Source organism: Gambusia affinis, linkage group LG03, assembly GCF_019740435.1.
Source record: "Gambusia affinis linkage group LG03, SWU_Gaff_1.0, whole genome shotgun sequence".
NCBI lineage: Eukaryota > Metazoa > Chordata > Actinopteri > Cyprinodontiformes > Poeciliidae > Gambusia > Gambusia affinis.
The window spans coordinates 17,632,506-17,652,729 of record NC_057870.1 but is presented as its reverse complement, the minus strand read 5'-3'; the positions used below and the strand labels follow the sequence as shown (position 1 = coordinate 17,652,729).

General features: G+C 38.0%; 1 protein-coding gene across 1 annotated transcript in view; it reads right to left on the bottom strand.

The window, feature by feature from the left end:
- Window positions 1-1,030: 1,030 nt before the first annotated feature.
- Window positions 1,031-20,224, bottom strand: part of commd10 (COMM domain containing 10) — a 66,949-nt gene continuing 47,755 nt past the window's right edge. The window contains exons 6-7 of the mRNA XM_044110267.1: window positions 1,757-1,816; window positions 1,031-1,519 (exon numbers count right to left, since the gene is read on the bottom strand). Of these exons, the coding sequence (XP_043966202.1) occupies window positions 1,481-1,519; window positions 1,757-1,816 (99 nt within the window). The 3' untranslated portion in view covers window positions 1,031-1,480. The remainder of the gene's footprint in view (window positions 1,520-1,756; window positions 1,817-20,224) is intronic.

Here is a 20,224-nt window from a genome sequence, read left to right as displayed (position 1 = left end):
AACAAAAAGGAAAAGAAAAAAAAAATAAGACTATTTTTGAGTTTTATAAATAAATAAATTTGTGGATGAATGATGGGGGGGGAAATGAAAAGATGGATGGATGAATTTATAGGTATATGGGGGGATGGATAGACAGATTGATAAAAAGGTGAAAAGAGAGTTGATAAAAAAACAGAAGGTTGAATGAACGGATGAATTTATAGGTAGAGAAAGGAATGGATGAAGCAGAGTTAGAGAGATCAATAAAGGTATGGATGGATTGACAGGCTAGTAGAGCAAAGAAAAGTGAGGTGAAAAACAGATGAATAGTGGAGTAAAAGAGAGAGCAAGTTTAAAGATAGACGAATAAACGGATGGAGGTTCAATGGGTCAAGAGGTGGAGTTTCTCCATCCATCATACATGTTTGATAATTTATGGACATATTATGTACAAAAGTTGGACAAAAGTTTTACACAACAGAAGGAACAATATGGAAAATAAATACAAATGTTTTCCTGCATAGTTAACTTCCAGACTTAATCTAAATTACTTAAAAATCCCAAATGCATTTAAAATGGTACTGTAAGTAAAAAAGAAAATGTAATTTATAAAGAACATGGGCCATGGAAAAACAACAAAACACAAGCTTTCTTTTACTAGAGGTTACCTGAGAAAAACTTGTTAAATACAAAATCCGGTGACATTTTAAAAGAGACTTTGTCCTCATAAAAAGTTCAACTTGATGAAAATCAGCAAAGATGTTTTGAAAAGATCTTTTAAGTTGTTTAATCTCCAGAAAGGAATCAGATGACCTCTAAAGCTTGAATTTAAAGTGGAAAATATGAAGGACTTATCACATCCACAGACTTGGGGAAGGCCCGTGAACGAGAACAAGGATTTATCAGCACCGATCAGCACACAGACGCGTGCGCAAATGAGCTGAAGGTCTGCTGTGCATCACACACCTCCCATCTGTTGGAGCAGCATCCAGGTTGGTCCTAATGAGGAATAATGAGCCTTCACTGAACAAAAACAACAGTCTGGGCAGGCTTCATGTCCAATCCACAGTTTAATACAACAGCAACAAATGAAGCTCACTCTTGAAAGTGAAACAACTTTATTAATACAAATTTTAAGACAACTGAGTAATGGCACTTTTACTCTTAAGGGATCTCATTGTAGGTAATGTTTAGAGCAACTGAGCATCAGATCCCTACATGCAGTAGAAAAAAAAATAAGTAAAACTGATTAAGTACAATTCAATTTCCAAAAAAAGCAATAAAAAAACAAAACAAAAAAACACTGTATCCCAGTAATGAGCAGAAACTGGAATAGCAATAAACTTCAACACAGTCAGAAGTTTGTTCTTTTAAGTTTGACATATTTTTCTCTAATAAATCAGAATAGAACTGGAATTGCTTGGCCTCTGACAGCTGGCCCAGCTGTCAACATCAACACTAACAACATGTTGTTTGTGTGGGCGTGGCTGTGCACTGGGCATCAAGTCAGGGAATCCAACTGTCCTTGGACAATTTCAAGCTGAGAGAAAACAGAGGAAGATTTTGAGTTTTCAGGGGGGGAAAAAAACTAGTAAACTTTCATAAAAATATGGAAGAGAAATTCACTAATAAAAACAAAGAGAAACAGAAATATATGAAAGTCAGAAGCAGACAGGGAGGAGATGGATGTTGTCAAGCCAAGCGTCTAATCAATCGGGGAGATATCCAGCATGAACACTGATATCACACACTCATACTCGAAACAAAACAAACAGACCTTGTCATAGAACTCAAGAAGCTGCTGGTGGTCGAACTCAACAAAGATGTTTTCCTGAACCTGCGAACAAAAAGAAAAACAAAGAATAGTGAGGATGAGCCCGACAAATAAGAAACAAAGTTTGAGCAAATGAGAAACGGAGACCACATAGGATGACGTAGACTCGCTGCAGTGGCTTCTTCTTATTTCAATAAAAACATTCATTAATTATTGCTATGATCTGGACAACGTGCTCTGACCCCATCAGGAGGTCTAAAAATACACTGAAGGTAGAGTGGCTGTCCATTAACATTCAGTTGTGCTAGTTCACTTTTAAAGCAATGAGGGATTTTTAGCCAAATTTTCTGCTTCATTTTCTAATATGTCACTTTTTATAGAGGCAAAAATTAGTACAATTCATATTTCTTACGTTAAACAGAACATTTGCTCTACTGCAGACTAGAGATCCTATAAAATATTTAATTTTCCTTTATTGGCTTTATATAATTTATTGACTACTGGCCTTCCTACCACAATGCCAGAGTCACATCTGCACTAAAATATTTTTCATGATCTGTAGAATTTCCTTCAACTATTGGTGATTTCTGCACATATATTAACCAGTTTTAGCCTCACAGTGGGTGACTTTCACTTTCAACTCGACACGGCATTTTTGCACATTTCTCAGCAAGTGAGGTACTAGGAACTCAGGCACACAACATCCAAAAGTTGTGCACTTCTTTTTTGTGAGTTGATCACAAAGAGGCTCTGAAGCATAAAGTTTTTTATGAGCTACGTAAAAGTATTGTCGTCAATAATAAAATTTATGTTATAAAGTCTATTCTGCTCTTCTTCCTCTTGCCTCCTCACCACTAAATTTGATGCAATGATGTCTCTCTGAGAGGATCATAAAATACATTTTGCAAAACTTCACATGGAAAAACTTACAACCTTCTTCACTCAACTAGCCCATGTGCAATTTGGAGAGGTGCGTTCTTTATCACAGCTGGCCCAATTCTAGAATGAGGTAATTGCGTGTGAATGGTTTATTTTAGCTGCTTGGTCATTTCCAAGGCAGGTGGCAGACCAAGACAGATAAAAACTGATTCCAATTAAATTGCAGCTTTAGCATCAGGCATGTGTGGCTATTCTTAAAGGTCTCTGATGACCAGTCTTATCCTCGTCTGCAGTGTCCACACATTCCTGATGAAATTTTAAAGGTCTGCAAAGTTTCCTCACACTCAAGCTGAATGTTATTGTTGTGCTGTCGTATGAATTAGATGTAAAGCTCTGAAATGAATTAAGTATTGTCGAAACCTCTGAAATGAACTCTTTATGTCTTGCAATATTTTCCAGTGACCAACAGTTTTTCAAACTTTCTGATGATCGTACTTTGGCTCCAAAAAGTAAATTCTCAATGTGATATAAAATCTAAAAGTTGCCATAAAGAGGCCTATCTAATGCATTACTCGGGTCCTGTATTAGGTCTTTGCTATTTCTTAGAAACTGGTCTTTTAAATACTGTTTATCTGTTGAGGAGAGTTTTAAGGTCAATCTCATCTGTTTTTGTTCATTATCCCCTATCTTCCACTTGTTAAGCACAAACTGGAGCCCACACTGCAACATTCAAACACAAGGACTGAGAAATGAATGAAAAGGATCCAAATTAAGAAAAGGACCTTCAGAAGTTGTTTCAGCTCAAGCACTAGACAGTAAAATCAAAAGCCAGACCCTCATTATGTGTTTATTGACGGATTCATCTCATTCCCCCATTTTTCTTCTTTTCATTCTAAGAATACATGGCTTCTAAATAATAAAGGGAAGCGAGGCTCCGCAGACAGCCACCAGCCATCTCTGGTCTGCTATTATCATCATAATCATAATCAGTCCATCAGATACAATGACAGGACAATAAGCCACCCCCATGAGCAGGTGTAATGGCGATGTACTTTACCTGCTGCACGCGATGTTCCGAAAAATGGCTGCATGTGAAACAAATTTTAGGGTGGCACAGAATGAGAGGGGAAGTTTTGCACTCCATGCTTTTTAGGCTGGTAGTACAACTGAGTGAATAACTGAAAGACGAATATACAAGTTTAAAGAGAAAGAAATGTTTCAAACCACATGTGAGCCGACCGATTGTACACTCCAGATCCTCTCCCTGCGGTTTGGTGCTTAGAGATTAAAGGAGGCTTGGGGGGCTTTGAGCTAACTGGCTGACTGGTTGGGTGGGTGGAGAGGGTATGTGTCACAGCAAATTAACGACAGAGATATTAATTAGAAGCAACATTAAAAGATCATAAAGGAGAGCAAGGAGAGCCGTTATCTCTCCTTGCTGCTCACTCTGCAGCATGAAGCTAAATGTAGGGCAAGCTTGAATTCAGCTACAACCGAGGGATCGCTGCTAAAATCCTGCCCAGCAGGAAACAAAGTAATATATTGAAGAGTTAATATAACTAAACGAGTAATTTGCAATGCAGCATCTCATTTCTTAAGGTGATAAATAATGCTGTGGAGGAAACAAGATTGCCATTTTTAAGTTATTTGATATGAAGTGAAAATTGTGAACGCCGTGAAATTATCTGAATGACGAAGAGCCGGTGCTTCCAGCAGCACTAATCTCCTCTCACATCAGTCTCCTGTTATTGATCTCCACGGTGGTGAGCACAATCAGGACGATGAAAAAGCAGGCGCTGCATAATCATTTATTTTGGTTACGAGCTTCTGGAGGGCCTGGGCCACAGAAACACCACCAACGTTGATGAGCGAAATAAATAAATGAGAAATAAACAGACTTCAGCCAAACAGAAGTGCCTTTATCGCAGTCTGACAGGGTTGAGTCAGGGGCCAGTGGAGGTGCAGTCTGTTTGAGAAACGTGTCGATCAAAACTAAATAACAAGGAAATGAAAAACAAAAAAGCCAGACTGGATCACAGCTCCTGTCTGTTATCTCGAGGCTGAGACTGAAAGTATGTTCATGTATGTTTGTGTGTCTGTGTGTGCATGTATGATTGTGTCGGGCCCGTCACATTGTTCCTGAGGGTTGGGATTTCACCAGGCAGTAACCCAACAAGCCTCTGACAGATCTAGGCTAACACTAGTGGGGATAGGATGCATCATCTTCATCGTCCCAGCCTCATAAAACCGACATTAACATGTAAATGCACTCATACATGTACATATGTCTCAGTGGAAAGTCTCAAATATTATAAACAATGATTATTTTATGGAGATGGTAACATATTCTTAAAAATCCGTCTTTTTCTTTGTATGCACTCCCTTTAAGGTTTTGCTACATTAGAACTGGAAACTTAAATTTATTTTGAGAGGATTATGTGCATCAAACCATCAAAAACTGGTGCTTATTTGTGAAGAGGAAGCACTCAATCTCTTTACTCTGATATACGTCAGAGCAATAAATCAACAACAAAGTTTGGATAACATAATCAATATGGGTCGCAACAGACTTGTGATCAATATCAATAGAAAATATGTCAGAAGATTCAATAATTTCACCAAACTCCAATCCAGAAACGCACAGAGCATTCTGGGGAATGTATTCATTCTCACAGCCAGCTAAGTAAGGTTGGTAGCATAGACTCACTCGCTCCTTGGTTACCTAGCAACAAGTTGTTGAGTAACTTGGGCAACAGTACTGTGAGGTTTCGCCACTGTGACTCTTAACTGCTGAAAAATATAATAATAATAATAATAATAATAATAATAATAATAATAATAATAATAATAATAATAATAATAATAATAATAATAATAATAATAATAATGATAGTGTATGGTGGAAGGGAAAAAATAAGTTTAGCAGCTCAAGAGGAAAATGTGAATAAAACATAAAAGGTCATAACACCAGTTTGGCTGGACTTCAGATGCACCAGCAAAATATGACGTGAGCAGCATCATGCTGTGGGGAGGCCATTTATTCAGCAGGTACACGATCAAGGTAAATTCAGGGCGCAACTACAGGGGAGTTTGGGTAATACGACTCAAGACAAGGAAAGAGTTTCATCTTTAAGCAGGAAAAAAAGAGAAAACTCTTTCTCTTTTTTTCCAGTTAGAATTCTAACACCCATTCTAACTGGGTGTTAGAATGGCCCAGTCAAAGTCCAGATCTAAAACCTGGACAAGGTTTCCTGGACGAGGAAAAGATAAAACTTGTAAGATGCTCTGGATCTACTCTCAGTGAGATTCAGCAACAGGCTAACAGTCTCATGATGTTCGGGGGGCTTTTGAGTTTGACAATCACATGAAATCTCAATGATTTTAGTGAGAAACTGTAAATATATGCTTGAATGTAGTTTAGTAAATTCAAAAAGGAAGAGATTACAAACTAAATGAACAATATGAGATTACAAAGCAATACAACATTAACAAAAGCATTACAACATTACCGAAGCACAATTACAAATTACGAAAGTACTTATTTATTGTATATCAATTAGCCTGAATTTCACCCATAGGGAACAATAAAGTAACATTGTGAGTTTATTCAGAAATTAGAACCACACAATCAAATGAAAAGCTGTGTGATATAACATTTTCAAAATAAGTATGTTCAACTAAATTAAATGTGACAATTTACCCTTTTTAATTATTATTATTTTCTGTATCTAGATATTTAGCTACTAAGAGAAACAAACTGATGCTCAGTGCTTTACTTCTAGGGAACAGAATGGAAGGAGATTGTGACCAAAAGAGTACACGGTCTTGCTTTTATGCCATCGAGTGCTTATTGTTGTCACTTTTCATAAGGCCATGGTGTGAAATGTACTACAGAGGCAGTTATTTACCAGAAGGAAATGGTGTGAAGGGACTGAGAGGAAGCACAAAGATGCTCCTCATCAGTTGTTTGACTCAGCACAATAAAGCATAGCTTAGATTGAAAACATTTGTCAAAGCTGTGATGTCTCATGGCAAAGCACTTTAAAGAAACTGAATTTCTCATATCAGTCTGATACAAGTACAAAACGCAGTGGGACTGGAGAAAAGATTACAGACTGAAGGATGACAAGGACAAGACTGACAAAACACAAAGAAAGAGCAGGGAAGATGAGAGGAAAAGTGAAAGAAGACAAAGAAAAGTTACTCAATGACAGAGAAAAAACGAAAGCAAAAGTTGAAGAGAGCTTAACAAGAAGAAGAATATTAAACTATGGAGAACTTGGAGAAGACACATGAGTGCCAGGTGCTAACGTTCAACTCTAAAATAAATATATATAAAACAATGTAGAGCTACTATAGATCCGGTTTATCTTCTTCCTTGGATCTATTATAGCCTTCGTGAACAGTAGGTATTTCTGATTGGGGCACAGGTTGAAGGATTTTGTAAGGTTTCAAACAAAATTTTTTAATTTTTCCATCCATGCATTTTCTACACCCGATTATCCTTGCAGCGTTTCGGGTCAGCTGGTGCCTACTTCCAGCAGTCATTAGGCGAGAGCCAGAGTACACCTGGACAGGTCACAGGGAGACACAGTGACACCTGGGTTCATGGCATCAACTAACTCACTTATTCTTTAGTTACCTAGCAACTCACTCAATCTCTGGCTGCATAACAATGACCTGTGGAGTAACTTGCGCAGCAGCAGTTTCAAGTTTCACCACTGTCAAACATAAGTGCTTTAAAAAAAAAAAGCAGCGTAAAGTGAAAGAAGAAAATTAGTACAACACTTCCAGAGGAAACAGGATAAAACAAGAAAGGTCGTGTCACCAGCTACCCAGTAATTCAGATATTTAAAAAAGAAGAATCTAAAAAAAACAATAATTATCAGTATCAACTAATACTGATGCTGTTTTAAAGCCATTTCGTCCAGTCACATTTTAGACTTAATTCCTAATTGCACCTTCAAGATTCAGGAAGACTATAGTATTATTTGACTTACAGTTCAATGATTTTGACAGTTGTTGCATTAAATACTTGTTTAGTTCACCGATGCTTTGACTTAGAAACCTTTCAGTCTTTCACGGTATACAGCAGTCAAAGTTTAGGAAATGTAGCCACAGTCTTGTTTAATGCACAGCAGTGTTTCTGAACATGGAGCAACCTGAGGGCATGAAGTAGATTTATGCTACATGATTACCCTCACAAAATACTTATCCTGCTGACTCTGCCAGCATGTGTTTGCTGGAGCACTGAGCTGTATCAAAACTATTACAGGTAGGAAAGAAAAAGAGAACCCTGCAGTGGTGGCTGGGCTGGGCTCCCTTTGGGCAAACATCTTTGCCCATGAGCCTTAACACTTGATTCAACAACTCAATATTTTTACACCATGAAAACAGAGCAGTGTGAGTAATAATATGAGGAAACATTTGGGGGTTTTTCCCACCAAGGAGCAGTTCTGGCCAGTCAAAATATACGGGTTAGCTATGTTAGTTTAGGTTGCCTTGCCTATCAATTGCAAATATGGCAGCAGTTTGATTTTTTTTTTTTTTTTTACTGTGCGTAACCCCCATGAACTATGCTGATCTGTCTGTATGTTTGTTTTGTTAGTTCTTAAAATGTCCTGTAGAGGGAACTAGACCCACATTTCTCCTGTGTCGGCACGAGAAGAAGAGTAAGGAGATGGGGGAAGAAAAAAAATGGCAGACTACGTAAACTAAGCACATTTTAGCAGAAGTAAAGAAGTTACTACTTATATGTGCTGCTTTAATATGAAAGAAATCTGGTTATTTTGAACTGGATAACGTACATTCTGTTCTGGGGTTTCTCCGGTGAGTCTGTCTTTTTATTTTCAGCTGCTTCCTTACGCAGAATGGCTACCTAGCTGGAGCCAACGTTCAGTTTTTTTTGGAACTGCGGGAAAAAAAACAACCGGAGCGTAAGGTGTCGCTCTGTAAGTAGCATAGCTCTGTGAAATTATATTGTTTTATGGTGAAGTGATGTTTATTAAGTAAGTTCTTTATTGCTGAGCGTTTTTGGTTAATTTCAAACGCTAATTTGGTTTTCACTGAGAAGTAATTGAAAGATGTCGCTGATTTCCGTATACCTGCATGACAGGTTAACGCTTGGTTCTTTTGGACGGCCGATATCTGAACGAGCCAGTGGAGTTCCAGAAGCAGTAAGGTCCCGCCGCCATCTTTGTGACTCGGACTGAAGCCTGGAAGGACGGAAGGACTGATGCTGCTATAACTGGATATTTTGCTTGAACAACAGATAAGCTTATTGAACAAAAAAAGGGGGGGCCCAATCCTTTATTTATTTTTATTCCACAAACTATTTGTTCATAAACATTTTCAAAACTGACAACTTATGTGCACATTGGCTGAACTGTTATATTGAAGGACTAACTCGAATATGTAATTTCTTTGTTGAAATGAGCTTTAAAGCTACGGTTTATAAAATCTACTCTCATTTTTCCAAATATAATTTTGACTTTTTATAAGGATAGACAATTTACGTTTTATTCGTAATTTTATTAAGGTAATTAGTGTTATCTGGATTATTATGGGGGTTTTCTGTGGGAAAGAAAAATAAACTTGAGTTGTTAAACTTATATGCTTGTCATCCTGTGTGACCCTAGAACAAAAGTAACTTTCCTACTGAGTTTGTTGCTAATTAAATTATGTAGTGGTTACGTGTGCATGAGTTGTTTTTTATTCAAAAAGCTCTCTTTTTTTTACATTTTATTTTAATTCTGTGAATCAGTAAAACCTTGTAGTGCTCTACAAGCCTCACATAAAAGTGCTGACAAGCAAATTTATGAAGCTATTTTAAGGATAAATGTGTGAAAAATAAGTTTGAACTTTTTTCTAGTTCTCAAAGTAAAAGTAAACATAATTATTTTTACTGTATGCTTCACAAACTACCAACAAAATAACTGACCACATTATTAGGTACACCTGTTCAATTGTTTCTTAATATGTACCCAGCATGTTTTTGTATTTCATCCTTGCAGCAGCTCATCTAAAACACAGGAAAGTAAAATCAACAAAAAGCATCAATAATAATAACATTTAATTACCCAGATCTGCAATCTCTTTGTCAAGAAGGACCTGGCAAGATAGCAGCACCGTTTACAAGTATCAGCATTTGCATTCAATAATCTATCATTTAAAAGTGACAGCTGAAGAGCATAGAAACACGATCCAAGACAAAAACAACTCCATCACCAGCTGAAATTCTCCTGAGTGACAGAAAATAAAACACATGACATGTTTTGGCACATTTCCTCTGTGACTTTAAAATCTGTAACAGTTTGTCCAATTGCACTCATTACCTGAACTTCAACCTTCGTCTGACACAAATAAAAGAAAGAGGTGGGAGATGCAGGAGGGTAAGGCTGCTGGAGTTTGGCAAATCTTTATTCCTGCAATTCTCAGCATCAAGACACACACACACACACACAAGGATGCAAGCGTTCCCTTCCCTTTTCTGGTTCTCTTACTGTAATTGGCACACAGACACACACTTCTTTGTATTTACTTTGCTTCCCTCAGGCTCCAGAAAGTCATCAATCAAAGCTAACTGCAATTGTTTTTATTACATTGTTTTGTTGCCATGGGTACACAAAAACCTGATGAGTGATAACAACGTGTCTGCAAGCTTGACTACTTTTCTGTCATTCTGCGTTCAGTCATCTAACAACAACAACTACTTTGTGCACTCCTGCCTGTCAGTTAGCTTCTAAAACTCAGCTGTCTGCCAACCTGTCCCTGCCTGTCCTCTCTCCTCTCTCTGTGCCATGCCAGCCTCCTCAGAAACTTCGCCGGCTGTCGCCACCTCATTCTGGAGTCTAAGTGAAGGGATGATCAATGGGAGTCACAGAACAGGGACATGTTTGTCTTTGGCCAGGAAGGCATGAAGGGCACAGGGTGGAGGTTTTCCAGAAAGTTGCAACTGTGTGAAATGTAATGAAATAGCTCTGGAAGGAGGATGAGGGAGGGTTAGGAAACAATGAAGCAAGGAAGGAAAGGAGGGAGAGAAAAAGGAAGGAGGAAAGAAGGAGCCAACAAAGGGAGGGAAGGAATGTGGAAGGAAGGGAAACGAGTGAAGGACGGACAACTTTTACAAAAAATGATCAGGAAAAATTTCTAGAGATACAAAAATTTGCACATATCCAGATCTGAAAAAAAAACAAAACAACAATGCTGAAATTTAATTTTAGAAATTTCCTGACCGTGTAGCAAAGCTGCTGTTGTGCTTCAACATGCATATGCAGTTGAACACATTTGCCTGGTGCGCTATAAAAACAATGTTTTCAGAGGTCTTGATTCAGATCTCTGATGTTTGCTTTAGAGTTACAGGGGAGATGTTTATTCTTATGTTTCCTTTCCACTTGTAAGTTTGCTTAGTTTAACCACCTAATTCACCACAGAAGAGGAAGAAGTCAGAGAAACTAGAAACATGTACAAATGACAAACAGGCTCAGGCATTAGAGTGTGTTTAATAACACCCCTCTACTCATTATGGCACACTAATCTAACAAAATTTAATATATTATAAATCTAATCTGTTCTCTAACTACATTTATCGAACAAGGTGGGGGTGGCATAATAAGGTAATTGCAATAGGCTGACTACTGACCCTCTAAAATTTCAACATGTCATCCTCTATTAGACATGGCATTCATCAAACTCAGCTGTGCAGCGAGGTGTTCCTGCAGCCAGTTAGCAGACAGGTAATTACAAGCTTACACAGACAGCACAGGATGTTTGTGTTTAAATTAGATTCTCACAATTCATGCTGTGAATAATTTGAGAGTAAGTGGTCACTTATGAATGGTCACTTTCTAGAAACTTTATTGTGCATCACCTCAGGACAACTTTAGAAAACGTCAATGCAAGTGCTACAAAAGAACAAATTAAAGTTTGCACATCCTTCCATTTCTGAAAAGACACACAAGGAAAAAATCAACTTCTTTATTAGATCTATGTATTAAACTAAAGTATTGCAAGGCTTGAAATTTATGATCTTAAAAATTTAAGATCATAAATCAAATTTTTACATCTGGCATATCATTCACTCTCCATGGGAGAAACAAGCATGATCAAGTGCTTTTAATAATCCAAATCTTCATTGCTCTGGAGGGATTATGCATTTTTGTATAGCAACAGCTTGTTCAAGGTCATGCTACATCATCTGAATCAGCCTTAAGTTTGGACTTTGACTACGCCACTCCAAAACCTTTATTTAGATGCATCGTTAATAAGCTCTTGAGATTCCTAGAAAGATTCATCACTAATCAATGATTTCTTCGTTTGTGAATAAAGACACTCACTGTGGTTCACTGGAGCCCTAAAGAACTGGAAACGACTTTAATCTTTCCAAACTGATAATGTGATTTGTTCTCTGTTTCTTTTGATCAGGACATGATCTTTTGGTGTATTTCATGTTCTCAGACTGGTTCTTTTCAAGTGATTCTTTTTTTTATTTTACAAGTTTGACAATAATCAGGACAGGACTGCAAAATTCAGCTTTTCACAAAGATCAGGAGTAATAAATGTCTATCAGGTTATTGTAGTTTGATATTTAAATTTGTTTAATGATCTAAAATGTTTAGTTATAAAAAAGCAAGATCAGAAGAGTGAAAGTTCCTCTTTGCTACATTAAGAAGGAAACTGACCCATTTTAAAATGTTTATGTAAATCACAGCCAGCTGTGCATTGAGGAAATTAAACTCTCACCCTCCACAGAAACCTTATTAAATGTTTCATTTACAAAACACAGGATTTAATCAAGGTCAGGAAAGCAAAAGTGACTTTTATTGTGCTTATAAATAAATTTGACATTCAATGCTTTTTATTTTTGGGTGAATCAGTTAATGGTGTGAAACATTACATTATCTGTTCAGCTGCAATGCATTAAAACATCAACATCATTCAATAAGAAATGAAGACATGCTTCCTCCCTGAAACGGTCAATTGCTGCTGCTGAACTTTAGAGGAATGTTTTGTTATTTTCAGGGTATGTTCGATCACTTCTTTCCTACTAATCGTTTGCGGCTGAAGCGAAGGAGACTGCAACTTCATGCAAGAACAGGTGCGGCTCATTTGCATCTGCTGGCTGCGTGTATTTACCACAATCTGCAAGACCAATTTGTGATGGGTTGTGTCAACTTTCCCAGGGAAGTTTCAGCCACTTGAGCATCAGACTCATGTTTCACAATAATGTAGAACCATCATGTTTTTTCTGCACTTGTTTTAAATTTCATGCTGACTTTGCAGCAGGTTTTTCTCAACACTACTATCAGTATTAAGGTTTAAAGAAGCTCAGAGCCCAACTAACTCTTCTGTGTCAAAATAAGTTACTCCTTAAAATATTGAGTACTATCAATACAACTTAAAAGGATTCCCCTCATAAAGATGCAGTTTCACCTCAGAAGCAATGTTGGGGTCATTAAATGGTTCACGTATTGTTTCGAATGATTTTGCCTTGAAGTAATGGTTAATCTTACTTTTCTTTTATTAAAGTATTAATCTCAACCCCTTATCATTTCTGAATCTGTAACCTGCTACACAAAAACCTCAATATGTATTCTAGCTGTGGACCCAGATTATTTTTATCGCTGTTGCAAACTGTTGGTTTAAAAACTACAACTAATATTCAGATGTATTATATCTCTGCTGTATTCTGCTACCTGAAAACCCTGATCAACATTTTTGCGAGAGGGCTTAAAGCTCCAGAAGGGCTGAACAAAGTTTGAATTTGCAGTGTTTTCCACCCACTTAAGCAGTTTTCCAGTCTAGTGTTGGTGAGTTTTTAATGCCTCCCAGATACATCATGGACTGTCCAGGGAGTAGACTAAAGAGATCAGAGTGAAACAGAGAACATTTTAAAATATTAAACAGGACTTTCTCCCCAATGTAGAGTAAAACTAAACATATTAATCAAATACAAGAAGACACCTTGCTTTAAAGCATCTTGTAGCCTACCAGGATAGGAACCTTTTTTCTAAGAAATTACTGACTTCAACAGGTTTCAGAGCAAAGTCAAACTTCTGTCAGCATTTCTTTTTTATCCATTCTGGCTTTTATGTCTGGCAGGGTCAATTCAGTCGATGTTCAGCAAAGTAAGTGCAAAGTCCCTGAGCTGTAGAGGCAATTTGCTCGATTCAGCAACAAATTGTTGCGGCTTAGTAAAAGCCATGAGAGAAACTGGGTCTTAGGGAGCAGAGATGCATTTGTCACCTTGTGTCTAAAAGCCTCCAACACCAAGAAAGTGACTTTTCTGAGATTGTACCATCTCCAAGGAGAGGAGAAAATGTAATTTCTGTGGATTTTTAATTAGAAATCTGGTGCCAAGTAAATTATTTAATTTTGCTTTAAGCTCTTTAAAATGATGCTACTAAAGCTTAAATAATGCATCCGTTCATTGTCCACACCGGCTGATACGCTTTGCACATCTAAAAATCTAATATTTGTCCAGTTTTCTTTCAAAATAACTCCCACTCAGTCATAAAGGATGGAGAATGTCTACGGATTAAAGTGAAGATTAAGGCGTTACCATCAAATTTAGGTCTGGATTTTGATTAGGCCACACTGATCTTTACCATTTCAATAGTTTAGCTGTATGTTCCAACTTGTTGCCGTTCAGTCAAGTCTTAAGTCTTTTGTTGCTTCCAACAGGTTTTCATCAATCATCCAGTAAATATACGTTATAGACAAACATCCTCAATAATGCTGCCACCGCCGGATTTCATTGTGGGTTTGGAGGGTTCGAGTGTTTGTTTTGAACTAGAACTAAAGATTCAACTGCTCCTGTCATTGTGTTTCATCTTATGTTTTGTTTTTATCACATTGTTTTTTGTATATATTTTCAGAGACTTTGTCACAGGTAGTGTCTTATCCATGCGTGTTTGTATCAACCAGCCGAGGGACAAGCAGCTGGAAACCAGCCCTGGCCTGTAATCTGGCATATTTACAGATGCTTTGTATTTATCTATTAATATGCACTGTCCCTGTTTTAAATAAATACATTTGAAATATAAAATCTATTAGTTGTCCTTTCAATGCATTCCCTCTCCTGAGCTCAGGTCATGTGCAGCTCCCCCAGAATCACCCTTGTCTAATCTGCTCTCTTTGTCTTGGTAGATTTTTGCTGTTTCCATTTTCAGTCGATGGATTAAACGGCACTCTGTGAGACATCCAAAGCTCAGGATACCGTTTTATATTTAATCTCACCTGCTTAAAACTTCTCCTAACCCATTAGTGTTGTTCCTTGATCTTCATGATGCTTTTGGTTCACTAATGCATCATGAGGCCTTCACAGAAAACACAAGTGGACTGATTAGTTGCTCTGAGAAGATTCATGACACACTTTCAAGATTTTTATTTGTAAAACCTTTTGAAAACAGAGCCCCATCATCCTCCCACTCCATGATTATGCACATCTCTGTGTTAGTCTGTCACATAAAATCTTGAAAAAACACATTTACGTTTGCAGTTAAAATTTTAATTCTAATTTGAAAAGATTAAAAATGAATGATACCTCAGAAATGAATTAATGAGGTGCTGTAAATGCATTGTCCTTCTAAAACCAGTTTTGTTTTGTTTTGTTTTTAACCAAAAATAATGGTCATAAATTCATAATGATTATTTTCCCCATAGAAGAGGAGAATCAAAGGTCAGAATAAGCTTCCACTGTGAGCCTATTTTAATTGAACTAAAACTACACCATATTCTTACTTCTCTGATGTTGAAACACAACTAAACAACAATGCAACGGAATAAGCGGTTCAAAAAGGATCCATGTTTGATCTTCCCATGACCCTTTTAGAGCAGAACCATACAAAAACCTAAATAATCATTGTGCATGGACGCTGAATGGGTTGGTGGCGTTTGGGGGGTGATGGGTTGCACCATGTGTTTGGTATCCACTCCACAACGCCGCCTTGCAGCCATTGCGCAGTGACAGACATGAAACCTCAAAACGTCAGCCATTCAGTCAAAGCCCACTGTCTGGAGCAAATAAAGGCTGTCAAAGCCAAACACAAGAAGCTGTCAATCAGCTCTGCTGTTTAAGACAGAAATGAGCAGAGAAATGGGTCCAAAGAAACCAAAAAAGAAGCGCTCTTTACGGCCTACATGTGTAGATGAGAGAAAAATCCCTTTTGCATCAGTCTGAAACATTAGGAGCACACCATGCGTGTCACTCAGATGGATCAATTTCAGTGGTTCTGAGACGACACCTGGCATCCGTCGGCCCGGAATATTCCATCAGTGGGTCTGATTCATCCCCTTTCTTCTCAAATGTTCCTCTCATGAGGCTTTCGTTCAATGTGAACTCTGAGAACAACGGGGAGGAAGTAGGAACGGAGAGGAGCGGATTGCATGCTGCTTCATCAGGGAAGACAGCGGGGACATTGACAACAATCAAGAGCAAAAAACAAGGTGGGCAAAACAATAAACAATCTGCAGCTTGTGTTTTGTTTTTGAGTGGAGAAAGGAGCAAAGAAGAGGAGGAGGAGGAGCTTTCATGGCCTGACGCGATGGATATGTGACAACACACCAGAATAAACGGCTAAAAATCAGTGATCCTCCCATGCAGGGGTTCAGATGCAGCAACACAAACAAGACAATCTTGAACTCAGCCTCCTGCTGCACGCATCGTTTCACAAATACTTCCTCCAGGCTGCCGGAGCATCATCACTGGTCCTCATCCAATCCTGGTCCGGTCTCTGTCCCTCCACCATCCCTTCTCTTTCTCTCCATCTCTGCAACATCCCCTCACCTCCCATCACCCCTTTTGCATTAACCGATGGCTTGTTGTAAGCAGCCTATCAGTGAGCTGTCCACCCGCGTCTCTGATGTGGACTGACGTTTATTAAGAGTCGGCTTTTTGCTCCTCGCCCTTTCCTCTGCTTCTCTCTGCATCCCCTCATGAATACAGAGAACCAATTAGAGGCGAGGCCGCAAACACTAAAAATCGAGACAGCAGACAGGTGAAAAGACGCACAGCAAAAAAACAGAGAGAGAGAGAGAGACGGACAGAGAGGAGGGAGGATTTAAGTAATTTTCACAAGATTTTCAGCCTCTGAAAAGGAAACAAATTGGGACACTGCCTGCAGTGCTAAATGGATGCTGTCAAAAAAGAAGACAGTGAATAAAAAACATCAATAACTTGTGGAATAAACATGCAGCACTTTTATTCCGGCTGATATTTTGCCTTTTGGTTTTGCATGATGTCATCTATGTCCCGTCTCTCTAGTTTAAATGTGTGTGTGGCTCATTATTTTCTTGACTACATGCATTGTAAATCCAAACTAGAATCACCCACATCCTGTGTTGTGGTTGGACACAATGGGACATGGCTAGGCTTCCACCCTGAGCACGCTGTTCCCACATCCCGTCTCTTGAGTCTTTGCATGCTATGGTGCAGCAATGGCATAAACATGAGGGGTTTGTTGATGATGAAGATGAGCGCCATCTGAGGAATCCATTCAAATCTCAATCACAGGGAGCAGACTGAAAAAACAGGAAGATACTAACGAACAAAAAAAAAAATCCTGTTTTAGAATCGGATATAAAATCTGGAGCAAACATTATTCCAGTCGGTTTCTTTATCTATATTTAGTCTTTTACGAACATCCCTTCACATCTGGGAATATTAATGTGTTCAAATAAGTCACGAGTGTCTGAATGGTATTTAGTCTCTGGCAGAAGAAGGCTAATCAGCAGTAACTATAGCATTTAGTCACCTGAAAGGGTGAAGGTAGAGAAATGTCCAAAGAAGCTGTTGGGATTTGGAGGAAGTTCCCATTACTTCCAGTTACAAGATTTCATTTAAAGCTGTTAAAAAATAGCTCAAGGAACTCAAAAACTGTTAAGTATTTTGCATGATGTCTAGTTTAAATGTGTGTGTGGCTCATTATTTTCTTGACTACATGCATTGTAAATCCAAACTAGAATCACCCACATCCTGTGTTGTGGTTGGACACAATGGGACATGGCTGGGCTTCCACCCTGAGCACACTGTTCCCACATCCCGTCTCTTGAGTCTTTGCATGCTATGGTGCAGTAACACTGTAATAAGTAGATATTAGCTGGTTAATTAGTTGGCCTGTCTCCTCAGTGAGAGTCTGCTTTAAGCTTACAAATTGTATAAAGTTGGGTTAATTTCCACTCTATAGAGACAGAGGACCCCAGTTAGGGACCACAACCACCAGGGAATATTTGAAGTTATATCCACCTATTTTTAACAGTTCAACCACCAAATGTAACTACATGCATAATATACACAATGGAAAACATCTCATCATTAAAGCTAACATTCATAGTCTTCCTCATTTCTGCTCTTGGGGATTCACCCAATTGGCACAAAGAAAAATGAATAGAGCTCCCGCACTAGCTGCATTGCAAACACCAACCAATAGCATAAAAAATAGCATTACGTCTATTGGTGTTTCAGATCCCCAAGCTGGAGTTTCTTTCAAACTTGCTTTTGATATTTAACTCCTACAGAGTGTTCAAGTCCTGTTGGAATCCACAGATATGTAAGACATGTAAAGCTGAACAGCATTACAACACAAAGAAAACTGGACAGATGTTTACACAGCCCACTTAATCAATTAACAGCAGCTAATTAATTAACAACAAGAGGACTGGTTCACTGAGCAGATGAGCTGGGAGAAACAGAAGGAAGCTGCACACCACATTATGACCCCCTTGATAATGTCTAAGGCTTACCAGTTGGATTAATGCAAATATTTCAATGCAATATCAAGAAAATCAATAGCTACAAATATGCCTGCAATAGGAAGCATACAATATAAGCAGTTAGCTTGGATTGTTTGGAGTGAGGTTCTGAAGTTATCAGCTTTAAATTCAAAGGTTAGCTGGTACAAACAAGCAGAATGACAATCATACAGAAAAAAAAATCCATATGCTTCAGTAATACATACAAACAAGGGATAAATGTGTTTATTAATTCTACAGAACCATTTAATCTGCCTGTTCCACATCATTAGAGAGCAACAGAGATCAGTAGAAAAGAGCTGGCTGTGTTTGATGAGGCGAATATTCATGTTATTCATTACATCTGCTCATCTCAGGCTGTGACATGTCAAATTGTTGGCAATGAGAAAAATATGAAGACATTTTCACATCAAAGCCTGATCAATTGGCACAAAGAAAATGAATAGAGAGCTGCATGTGCAAACACCAACCAATAGCATAAAAAATAGCATTATGTCTATTGGTGTTTCAGATCCCAGGCTGGAGTTTCTTTCAAACTTGCTTTCGATATTTAACTCCTACAGAGTGTTCAAGTCCTGTTGGAATCCACAGATAAAGCTAACGTAACTGGGATTGTCTGACCAGTGGAGACAGCAGAGTGACAGGAACACACTGAAGCATGGACACTGATATACAAACAGGCTCCATGCAGACATGCCTCAACACACATACAATATAAGCAGTTAGCAGATTGTTTGGAGTGAGGTTCTGAAGTTATCAGCTTTAAATTCCACCAATTATCTGTAAAGCTAATCTGTAAGTCTTGAAAGATTAACTTCTGAGCTTGGCAAACTTGTTCTTTAGCAAGAATAAAAGATTTTTTAATGGTTTGTCCTATATGTACACTGTTTGACAGCTTTAATGGTTCCACTTAAATATGTTTTCTTTAATTGAGGCATTTTAGTGGTTGGGCGACAAAATCAAGGACATGACAAACTTGATATGCAGCAGAAATAAACATTTTATTACCACTTATGGCCCCTAATAAAATATTGCAGGGCTTTTTATGTCATCAAGCATGGCAGTAATCTTAAACATGGGCATTTTTTTCAGGATCTGTAGAGCTGTGCTGGAAGGGAAACAGCAGAGAGACAATAAAATACATTAACTTCATAGCAGATCAGTTAAATATTAACTGCTGTATTACTTAGATATTTCACAGTGCATTAACACTACAAAAGTATTCACAATCTGAAGTTTTTCACATTTTCTCATCTCAAAGCAATAGAGTTAATGTATTTTATTTGTGTGTTTAAAAGTAGTGCCTGATTGCTTGTTTATCCCAATAAATTACTATAAAATATACGTTTTGTTTGTTGAGTGACAAAATGCGACTGTCACTGTCAAACAGTCCTCATTTATAAAGTAATAATTACAAATAGTTCCAACTGCTGAAGCATTACAGCATAAATTTTTCTTAAGTTAATTAATGCTTTGAACACCAAAGCTGCCAGCTAACCCCAGGTTGAGCATTTGAAAAATCTTGCTATGGAAGATTAACACAAACTTACAGACGTGTGTGTGTTTTGTGACTTCACTGAAGGGAACGGCTATCCCTGAATTCAATTAAAATTTCTCTACGTGAGCCAAAGCTGTAACTTGTGGGTATAAAAGTGCAATGTGGATTTGATGCTAAAACAAACACAAGCAGACATTCATAAACAAGTGATCTGAAAAGTCTGAGATAAATCTGGTTTGCATTTCATCACTACCGCATCCTTCAGTCAGGCCTCTCGCCGCTTAAGGCAGCCATGGCTTTAATTAGAAACACAGTAATACATGCATGCACACAAGCATATTTTT